The sequence below is a fragment of the Quercus robur genome, chromosome 9 (assembly GCF_932294415.1).
Source record: "Quercus robur chromosome 9, dhQueRobu3.1, whole genome shotgun sequence".
NCBI lineage: Eukaryota > Viridiplantae > Streptophyta > Magnoliopsida > Fagales > Fagaceae > Quercus > Quercus robur.
The window spans coordinates 49,028,041-49,039,680 of record NC_065542.1 but is presented as its reverse complement, the minus strand read 5'-3'; the positions used below and the strand labels follow the sequence as shown (position 1 = coordinate 49,039,680).

General features: G+C 28.7%; 1 protein-coding gene across 2 annotated transcripts in view; it reads right to left on the bottom strand.

The window, feature by feature from the left end:
* Positions 1 to 10,409: 10,409 nt before the first annotated feature.
* The window catches only part of LOC126698846 (G-type lectin S-receptor-like serine/threonine-protein kinase RKS1), a 141,335-nt gene continuing 140,104 nt past the window's right edge, over positions 10,410 to 11,640 (bottom strand). Inside the window, exons 4-6 of one of the 2 annotated variants that reach the window (XM_050396342.1) lie at positions 11,297 to 11,534; positions 10,906 to 11,056; positions 10,410 to 10,828 (exon numbers count right to left, since the gene is read on the bottom strand). In XM_050396342.1, coding sequence (XP_050252299.1) covers positions 10,526 to 10,828; positions 10,906 to 11,056; positions 11,297 to 11,534 — 692 coding nt within the window. In that variant the 3' untranslated portion in view covers positions 10,410 to 10,525. The remainder of the gene's footprint in view (positions 10,829 to 10,905; positions 11,057 to 11,296; positions 11,535 to 11,640) is intronic. The other variant, XM_050396341.1, reaches the window with a different exon arrangement.

Here is an 11,640-nt window from a genome sequence, read left to right as displayed (position 1 = left end):
ATCACGTTTACCTTGAAAACTCGTTAACATTAGTGAAAGATGAGTCATGCTATGGTGACATAAAAAATGCACAATTTTGTGCTACAACTTGCCATGTGGTGATTTGTGAGTGGTGGAAGTGTGTCCCCACATGGCCCACAATCATACATTCACCAATTATAACTCGTCACGTGGAGAGTTGTGGCATAAAATTGTGCATTTATATATGTCGATAGTATTAATCAGTGAAAGATACTTGACAAAAACTTTGGTCTTCTTTGGCAACTTTAATTTTAATCTAGGTAAACAATTTTTGACCTTAGAACTCGAATGTACATTGACTAATGATGAAAAATTATTGGGTTTATATGCTTATTTATTTATATACAATATAAAAATTCTATTCTAACCTAATCTAAGTTTATATGTGTGAAGCCCCCTCTTGAAAACTTGAACTTTGGCTCTTGCCCTCCATGCCCTACAAACATTTGTAATTGTGGAGTGACCATTGCACCAAGGGTGCACAATGGTAATTATTGGGTTCTTTAAATAGTGGTTGTTTATTGCCAACAGTCGGGGGAGGTGCCAAATGTGACCATCTTGACTTGGAATTTAAAAAAAAAAAAAAAAACTTAAAAAATTGAAATTGAAATTAATTTGGGTTTTTAACCCCTCTAGGAAAAAAAAAAAAATTGACCACCCTAAAAAAACTTTAACACCTTAAATAACAATTTGAGCCTATTAAAAATTAAATTCAACTTCTCCAAAATTTTGGTTCGGTTTATGTTGAACCAAAATATTGCAAGAAATGCTATGTTTACAACATTTTTGCAATAAATCATAAATAGAAAGTTGTTAATCGTGGACAAAAAAAGAATTTTAGTGACATTTTCAAATTACAATTAGCTAGTAAAAAGTTTACCACTTAGGCTTTGATGTGTAAGAGTTGTAAAAATGTTATGGACATAACACTTTCAAAAATTTCCCAAACAAACAAATTAGCCTAAAAGCCCAAATCAAACATTTCATTGTGATTTTTTTAAATTGTGTTATCAAATGACATATTTGAAAATCGCTATTTTTTTTATTAAGAAAAATACACACTTTTCAAATAACTAGTCTGCTAGTGCTTGTTTTAGTCTTTAGTCAAATTTGTTGGATTTATGTGATATATTTTTTCAAAAAGGTAATGCATTTTGTTTATATTGATACTTATTTAGGCAATATGTTGGTAATTGAAAATGAGATTAGTAGTTTAATGATTGTTTAATTGTGTATATTGAAAAAGATGTAGTTGATAACATTGATAGTAAAACTATTATATGATACAACGATTTCAAAATATGAAATCTTGTGAAGGAAATTTTTAAATTTTATGTAATTGCGAGTGTTTTTTTTTTTTCTTTGATGTTAATATATTCAAGTTTTATTTTTATTAAATTTTTTCAATTTAAGTTTTTTAATGACCACCCTAAAAAAATTCCTAGAGCCGCTAACAATCAACCAGGTTAAAGAGATAACTTAATGATAATAAATAAATAATTATATATTATTTGTTGTGTCTTATATCGCCTCCTCCATTATCTATCTATTTCAATAAAATAAAAAAATAAAAAATTTGTAGTCTTTTTCATCGGTTATTATAAACGTTGTGGTGGTAGAATAATTGTTATTAGGTTCATCTAAAAAGTGATTGTTTAATTGAATAGTCATCCACTAAGGTTCAAGTGATAAACCAATGATGATAAATAAATAATAATATATCCTTTGTTGTGTTTTATTAAAATACCTTTAAATATATATATTGTACATCAAATATATTTCATATTATACTTGTACACAAATATTTCAAACTTCATTACTTTTATTTATAGTATTTGTTAAGGTGTGTTGTTACGTATGTAATACTATCTACCAACAGATAAGGAAAAAATATAAATTACTTTACTTCTCTAATTTAAGTAAAAATTTAAAATATTTCTTCAATTCTATAATTTTTTGGGTGGTTTAAATCCATTCATGATATGATTTTTATACATAAAGGAGTTTTTTTTTTTCTCCTTGTGTGTATCAAGGACCCAATGAAGGAGTTTTTTTATTTTTTATATCTCTGTCCTTGTGTGGATGCTAGAGAGAGAGAGAGCATGCTGAGAGTTTGATATGCCTACAACAGAATTTAAGGGTTTAAGAACTTTTAGCAATTGAAGTAACATAAGATGAAAAAGATCAACAAAAAATATCCTTTATATTTTTTCTTACAAAGGCCTATAGTTTGTACTGTTCTTAGATATAAAATTGGTAGCAAGTAATTGATTGGAAAGTATAAATATATCTCTGTTTTCTAGCACACTTACTATGTTCCTGTGAGGCAATTTTGTAGTTGCTTCAATTTGGTCACCTTCAATGATTCTAGCCATACCAAAAAATCTAAAAGTATAGGAAATGCTGTTTAAAGTATGAGAAAGAAAGGAAAATAAAGGTTCGAATAGGATGATTTTCCATTTAGGTTTTTAAAGTCTTTTTAATAATTTCTTATTATACCATGATATATATAATAGCTATCTGTCTCACATTTTCAAACACTTTTCGAATATTTTGCACATCTAGAACGTCCAGATTTAATGCATGATGCAAAGTAATTATATATAGTTTCATTATACCATCCAAAAAAATATAAAATTGTTCTCAATGGCCATCTTCTCTTTTTCTTAAAATTTTTACAAACCTATCCCCATTTCACCCAAAAAAAAAAAAAATGCAAACCTATAAGCAGCAGGTTGATAAGTTGTAATTGTTTAAAATTTGTAGATGTCTAACATAATAAGATTTTATACAATTATGTTCATCACTTCTGTCCTGCTATATAACATTAATTTGTTCCATATGATGTTGTTGTTGTGAAAACTAGTTTGCTCATTTTATTTTTTCAAGTGACTTCAAGGAGAGAATGACACACTCTCAATAAGGCACCTTCACAAATATAAGTGACCACAAAAGTAGAATTGGGCCAAATTTAAGCAAAAAGGAGGAAATGGTTACAACTTTTTGTCACCCATTTCTTCACACTTCTCCTTGCTATACAAGAGAATCTACCATCAAAGTTATAAACTGTTGTTCTAACTTATTTGGTAATATTGTCTTGGTTTGAAGTGTTCTCTTAATTAAGTTACATATTAGCCATACCCAAGCATATCAATAGTAAAACACCCTGAAATCCGAATTAAATTCCAGTATTATGCATCTAGCGTTCCTCTTTTAAATATTCATGGTTAAACTTAGTAAATTTCACACCAAAAGAAAAGATCTTTGTAACTTTGGACATCTTGTTCTGAAAACCAATGAAGTTTTCTCCACAGAACATATATACATAGTTAACTTTTTGTAAATTGATTCCAGAAACCACTTGAAAGAAAAAGCTAAAGGAGATGGTAGTGATATCATCACAAGTTCTGAACAATAACAGTTTGTGTAATATTATATATTATCTTCTTTTTTGTAATAATTTTATAGTGCATACATTATGTTCAACTAGTAAGTTGCCCGTGAGATGCATGGATAATTTTGTGATATTTTATGTAAAACAGTTTTAAATAATGTTTTACATAAATTATAAAGAAAAAGTAAACTAAATTCAAGTAAAGAAACATATATATTTTGAGATATTAAAAATTGGTTTAGTAGCTTCACTACATATTTGTAGCCTTCTTAAGGTAAGATTATTATTTTTTTAAATCATGAAACCAAAAATAAATGCAAAAGAGTAACGGGACCAAGAAAATCAACTAATTTGTATTGTGCATATTTCATACTATGAAATAAAAGTATACTCAACTCTCTGACTATCTTTCACTTATCGATAGTGCGACATTAAGACATGGTGTGGGCAAGTTTATATGCATGTGTAAGGTTGAAATAGTGCCTTTTATTTAACAATCCACAACATTTTTGTCTCTCTATCTCTCTCTAGAGTCTTATCTTGTTAGTTATTACTATTAGTCCTTACTTTTTTTTTTTTTTTGAAATACTAAAACAATGGGTATGCTAAATGACATGAAGAATAATGAAAGGTGTGGTGTAAGTTTAGGCAATTAATGAGATAACAGTAAAATAAGATAATGTGAACTTTTGGGTAAAAATTAAAAGAAAGCTTAATGAAAGAGGTAAAAAAAAAATCTAAATGCAAAATTAGAGTGCCACTTGGCAGGACTACATGCACTCTCGCATGAGGTCTCTGAGAGAGAGACATTTTGTAACAAATTTTATTCTACAATATTCCTCCAAATATTTTTTTTTACTCATTCCTTAAACTAAATAGTTATAATGGTTATGTGTGTGTAATTTATAATTTTTGTTTCACTACATATTTAAAGCCTTCTCAAGGTAAGATTTAAAAAGAAAAAAGAAAATCATGAAACCAAAAATAAATGCAAAAGAGTAACGGGACCATGAAAATCAAATAATTTGTGTTGTGTTCACATATTAAATACTATGAAATAAAAGTATGTCCAACCCTCTCATTGTCATCCACCCATTGATAGTGCGACATTAAAACATAATGTGGGCAAGTGTATATGCATGTGTCTTATAGATGATTTAAAACCATGGTAGAATATGGCTTTACATTATGTACCAAATATTCTCTCTACTTATATACCCAAAACAAAAATTATCCAACCAAATTACCCAAACCGAATCATATTTAATCCCCTAATTTAAAAGAAAAAAAAAATACCCGTAGGGGTTTCAGCGTCTTGATGGTGGTGGGAGGCCAATATGATGGAGGCAGCGGCCCCTCTGATTTCTCTTTCTCTCTCTTTCAAATATTTTATTAGTCTCAGGTCTTTTATAGTGAAACAATGCATTTTGATTTTGTAGTGAAACAATGCATTTTATTTAACAATCCTCAACATTTTTGTCTCTCTATCTCCCTCCAAGGCCTTATCTAGTTAGTTATTACTATTAGTCCTTAATTTTTATTTTTTTTCTTTTTTTAAAATATTAAAATGGTGGGTATGCTAAAAGACATGAAAAAAAGAGAAATGTATGATGTAAGCTTAGGCAATTAATGAGAGACTAATGAGATAACAGTAAAATAAGTTAATGTAAACTTTTGGGTAATAGTAAAAAAATCTTAATGAAAGAGGTAAAAAAATGCTAAATGCAAAATTAGATATCTCTACTTATATATATATATATATATATTGATGATTATTCCTTTATAACTCCTAGTCACTAATCAACATGAGTCTCAAAAAACTTTGTGATAGGACTGTATCATACGTACAAAATAAGCATAGATTTTTTTTTTTTATCTTTATTTAAAAAAAAAAAAAGGATATTGCTATTGTGTTCATCTTTATAAGAATTTAAGCATGGATTAAATTTTCATTATTTTTGACAATTTTTCTTTGATTCCTTTATAATTTATATATTGTGTTGGTTTAAATGAATTTTTTCTCAAGCTTTCAAAGGATGGACTTTAGATAAGATGTTCAACTTTTTTACGCCAAGCATTGATTGTAAGTCTTGTACATGGAACATATAGAGATAAGAAATTAAGAATATGGTCTATTTTGGTCGGCCTTAGCTTGGTTTGTCTAGACATCAATTTTCTCTCTTGCCAAAAGTCCGACTTATTTTAGGCGGAAGTTTCCTTGATTATTACTTGTATAAAAAATTCCAAGATCATTAAATTGGAACATGTCCCTTACTAACCTAACCAATTGGAATAGGATGAAATTCTTCCCATCCACACTAAATGTTGTGTACACTCCAAATTTTTTCTACACCTCATAATTATACGTTGTTGATAGGTGTCATCCAAGTCCAACATGATTGAGAGTTGTAATTGAGACTATGGCCTAGATGCTTTACTATTCAATACGTACTTTGCGAGAAAAATTAAACACTCATTTGATGTAATAGGAGACTATGGAATTTGACAATGTATACACTGGGGTTTGTTCTTGATGTTGTGAAATTGCTATAGGTACTAAAAACTCTAGTTTGATTAGCTGGCAAGTCATGTTCTTTAATCGTGAAAAGAATACAATGGAAAACTTTTATATTCCTACAATAAATGTTTTGGAGAGGAAATTGTTAGTCCCGTCATCCCATTGGGACCCCGCTATATATACAAAGGAAAAAAGGGTCCAATATTCCTAAGTGTGACTTAGTTACATGGAATTTTTGTGCAATTGTGCCTAGATTTCTTTTAAAAATTTAATTATAATTTTAAACTGTAATTTGGTGTTTTTTATATGATTTTTTTGGTTTGATTTTGATTCAGTAAAGACATATTAGCCAAAAGAAACGAAGGTAGGGCTATTAAAGAAATTTGTACTTTCAGATTAGCAATTACAGATGGCTAATGTTGCATTGTCATTTGTGGTTGTGGTATGAATAAGCGGTATGTTTTTTGGGCGACTGATTGAGGCAAAGCAATTAATCATATTAAAAGGGATTAGCAACTTTTTCTTTCTCCTTTACCATTTGTAGTATGTATAGGCCTTTTTCACATATGCTCAAGTGAAGTACCCATTAGGATTTCCCTTAATTATGATAAACATATTAATTTTTTTTAAAGGAAGTTCCATATTTATTAAATGATATATATATATATATATATATATGTCGAGGGCTATGTAGTTGAATTGGCACCTCCCCATACACAAAGTGTTTGGGGTTTAAGGGAGAAAATGTTCAAATTGCGGGGGTTAGGGAAAAAAGGTTCAAGTTGCAGTATTAGTAGCATATTGTAATTATTTCTAAAAAAAAAAAAATGAAAGATATATAGATATATATATTTTTCCTTGAGCTAAAGCAGTTGCGATGGAAGTGAGGAGTGGATTTTTTTTTTTTTTTTTAATCCTTGAGTATTTTGGATTGTTTCAAATGAGTAATGGATCCTCCAGGGACGGAGCCAGAACTTTGCGTTAGGGGGGCGGTTTTACTGTCGGTTGTATGCGGCGGTTTCTACATCTGATTCTGCTACTTAGCTGCTAAGATTTTTTTTTTATTTTTTTTATTTTTTTTTGTGGGTAAGAACAAAATTATTTTTGTTTAGAATTTTTTAAAAGGCAAGGTTATTTATTTTGGATAAAATTAGTTAATTTTTAGTTTTATAGGTAATTTTTGTTGTTAAGCTATTTTTTTTAGGCTTGTATATTTTTTTTTAGATTTTAGATCAATAAATTTTTTTTTTTATGGTCTTCAAAATGAGGAAAATGATAGAGCTACAAGTTTTTTATAAATTACTGATGTGATAAGTGATTACTGGTAAGTAAAAAAATGATGTGAGTGGTGTGCCCGTATGTGAACCAATAAGAATTTGCTACTATAACAGTTTGTAAAAATGTTATAAAAAAGTTTATGAGTATAGCATTACCCTTAAAAGAATCAATGATATTGCTAAAGGGAAATAAAATTTAATTTTATAGAACAAAATTGCTAAAATTAGTATGCATATATATATAATAATATTTTTTTAAAAAAATTAGGGGGGGGGGGGGGGGGCATTGCCCCCCCTAGTCCATGTGTGGTTCCGTCCTTGGGCTCCTCTTAGGCTCTTAAAATTTTTGGTTTATTGATTTTGCTATCTATAATTTTGATTCTTCTTTACCTAATAAAGTTTGGAATTTTCTTTAAGTACATTTTTTCTTCAAGAAAATGTATAGAAATCTCCCTTCATGTTCATGCTCATGTTAATGTTCATATTTGTATCTTTTGCAATACTCAATAAGTTGTTTACTCATTTTGTGAATTATCAATTGTAGTTAAGAAAAAAAGTATAAACACAATACTATTCAATTAAACTAACAAGAAAAATTAAATCTATTAGATTAAAAAAAATGGACATGAAAATGAAAATTGCACAAAAAATTTCTTAAATAGAATTTAAATAATTTTTCCTCAATATTGTTTATCAAGCAATCATGTACTGACTAACAACATTCCAAACATTACGTGCATAACGGGGTGATGAAATGGTTGTTTAGTTTATTTAACAAAATGTGATCTAGCTAATAGAAATTTTAAACAAAATACAATAACTTTCATGCATAGTCAAGAATTATACCTTTACATATATCTTATGCATTTTATGAGTTCTATTTTATATAAATGTGATTCATAAAATTAACAAAATTTATCATAAAACCCTTCATTGTATTTTTTAAAATCACTACATGAAAATGAAAGAAGTTTTTTTCCTGAAAAAATGTTCTCCAATCATAATATTTACCAAAAAAGATCATACCAAAAAAAATGGGGGCAACGCACAGGCCAATAACCAGTCTATATATATAATTAAAGACAAAACTGAGAGAAAATCCAATTAGATTCTAAATTGGATTCCAATTGTTGTCTAATTTTACACCACGTGTCCAAATTAAAGTTTTTTTTTTTTTTTTATCATAAAAAAAAAAAAAAAAAACATTGATTTCCAAACACCGATGGACTCACCATTCCAACTACATTGCAATATTCTAACTTTTTTTAAATTTTTTTTTTTTATGAGATAGTTTTTGTGATGAGATAGTGGCTCCTAAAAAGGGCCATATATGGGACTATGATTTCATGAACAACATGTAATTTTAAATAGAGTGATTGTAGGTAGCTATACATACATGCTTACATATATATATAGTCAAAACTGAGAGAAAATTTAATTAAATTCTAAATTGGAGTCTAATTTTGCACCACGTGTCTTATCTAATTTTTAAATTTGTGTGTCAAGTGAATTATTAGGTGCAAAAATCAAAGAGTCTAAAATCAATTAGATTCTAAATTGAATTCTAATTGGAGTTCAATTTTGTGCCATGTATCCCATCTAATATTTTAATTTTTGTAGCAAGTAAATAATTTGGTACAAAAACTGAAGAGTCTAGATCCAATTAGATTCTAAATCATATATATATATATATACACACACATGCACACATAATTGTGATTGTTTTAAATGTACATGTGCATATGCTCGGGGTTAAACACTACTTTTATTAAATGAATGTATCAATTTTTAAACAAAAAATAAAAAAATAATTAGGAAATTGATTTATTACCTTGTTGACATGACACTAATTATATTCATTACCATGTTAGTTTACAAGATATTTATAATATAATTGGTAATAACTTTAACTTCTTAAAAGAATGATAATGTAAAAAATTGTCATTTGGATTTTTTTTTTAATTTTTAAATTTCATTTTAAAAATAGATAAATAGTATGTTTTATAGATGATGTTCATGAGCACTTTAACTAAAAAGTCAAGACTTAAACCCCATTTGGTTGCCAAGAAAGTAGAGGAAAAGAGAAGAAAAGAAATTTTCAATTTCTGCTAAAAAAATGACATCTCATTTCCTTATGTAGATGCAATTAATATATTTTCAAATATTTTATTTTATTTTCTAATTAAGGACACGTGATAATTCAAAGGATAGCTTAGATGGCATAAAAATATTATTTTGATATTAATGTTAGATACATCAATTCTTTTCATGTATCGCTTAATAATAAGGATTATTTTGACACAATACCAAAAGTTTAGAAACAAAATTGACACGTTTAAGATGTTAAAAACCATTTTGATACATAGTACAACTGTACAAGTGTTAAAGACAAAAACGGTAATTAAACATGTTTTTTTACATATTTTTATTAAAGATTAAATTCTATAAGAATGTGGTTTAAAACCCAAGTTTCACACCCTCCAAGTCCAACATGCCACATCATCTTATCACGTATTAAAGAATAAGAACAACCACACTCAATCAATTATAATACTCATCTGAAAAATCAACCAAATTGGGAGTTTATTAAGATGTTATTAATTGTGGTATGACGTACTAAGTTTTAAATAAAAAACCAATGTGACATATCTTATTGGATGGTGTAAAATATGAATTTTACACCCCATTCTTATCAAATTCAAACTCTTTTTATTAATATCCTCAAAACACTTTTTTTTATCAGTTGAATTTGGAAACTAATATCTTGTTTGGTTGTAAGGGAGATGAAAAGGAAAGAAGGGAGGAAAAAGTAAGGGAAGGGAAAGGGAAGAAGAGAGAGTTGTACATAGAAGGATTGCATTAAACAATTTCTTCAAAAGAAAGGTCTTCTTTGAAAAAATAATGGGATCGTCTGAAGGATTGTGCTAAGAAAATTTTTCTCAAAATTATGGGTTGTGAGAAAAGTATGAAACTTCATCAAAAAAGGAAAAAAAAGTATGAAATATTGGCGAATCAGTCAAATTGTGTATTCTCACTTTTTAATAGAAAACTAAAAAGTGAAAACGCTTGGGACCATCACAGCACATATTAATATAGAAAAACTTAATGAAAGAGGTAAAAAAAGGCTAAATGCAAAGTTAGAGAGCCTCTTGACAAGACCTCATACACTCCCGTTTGAGGTCTCTACTTATATATATATATATATATATATTGATTGTTCATACAAAAAAATTTGTAATGTAGAGTAGACTTAGAGTAACTCTATCCTATGTTCTAAGGGAATATTAGTACACTAGCTACAATTAGTTTGGGGTTTTAACGACCTTCAATTTTAGAAAGTGTTATTTCATTTATAGAATTAGATGCTGCACTAGTTGATCTGTCTGTACTATTGTAAGTACCCATCAAAATAAACGCAGGTCGTTTTGGAGAAGGAAGATGAGTGTCATTACCCAACATGAAAATAACAGATGACATGGTTGGCCGGTCTGTTGCATGTTCTTGCACGCACAAAAGCCCAATTTGAATGCATCTTGAAACTTCATTAGCAAGATATGCCTCATCTAGTAATGGGTCGACCATTTTCATGGAATTGTCTTCTCTCCATTGGTCCCAAACCTGAGACAAGATATTAATCATATTAGGCTAAACAATATAGGCTTAATTTTGTAGTCATTTTTTGCACGTGTACTTACATGTCCAATCAAATTTGAGGAAGGACCATCATGATGATAAGTAATGTTCTTTTTGCCAGTAATGATCTCTAGCAGCAATACCCCAAAGCTATATACATCAGACTTTATTGAAAATAATCCTTGCATTGCATACTCTGGTGACATATAACCACTGTCATAGCACAATGAAAATGAAGATATTGAACCTCATCATAAAATGATCGAAGGTAGCCCTTTGGGCACTAACATACATGTAAAATTTGAAGTAACACAATATGAAAACGAATTATAGAAATATCCTTAATATTTTTTTTTTTTTACAAAGGCTTGTAGTTTGGACTCTCCTTAGATGCAAAAATGGTAGTCAAGTAATCGGTTAAAAAAGTATATCTTTGTTTTCTACCATACTTACTATGTTCCAACAACGCAATTTGTATTAGCTTCAATTTGGTCTCCTCCAACAATTCTAGCCATACCAAAATCTGAAATTTTTGGATTCAATGCATTGTCAAGTAGAACATTGCTGGCCTTTAAATCTCTATGGATAATTCTTAATCTTTTGTCTTGATGAAGATATAAGATCCCTCGAGCAATTCCGCAAATAATCTCAAATCGAATTCCCCAATCTAAACAAGACCTTTTTATTTCATCTAAATGAAGAAATGAGAACTTGGATTAGATTGCATTGCATTCGTGCTTTTTTACTTAGGTATAAAATCTTGCTACTTGGAACTGATATGTTTGTAATGAGAGGAT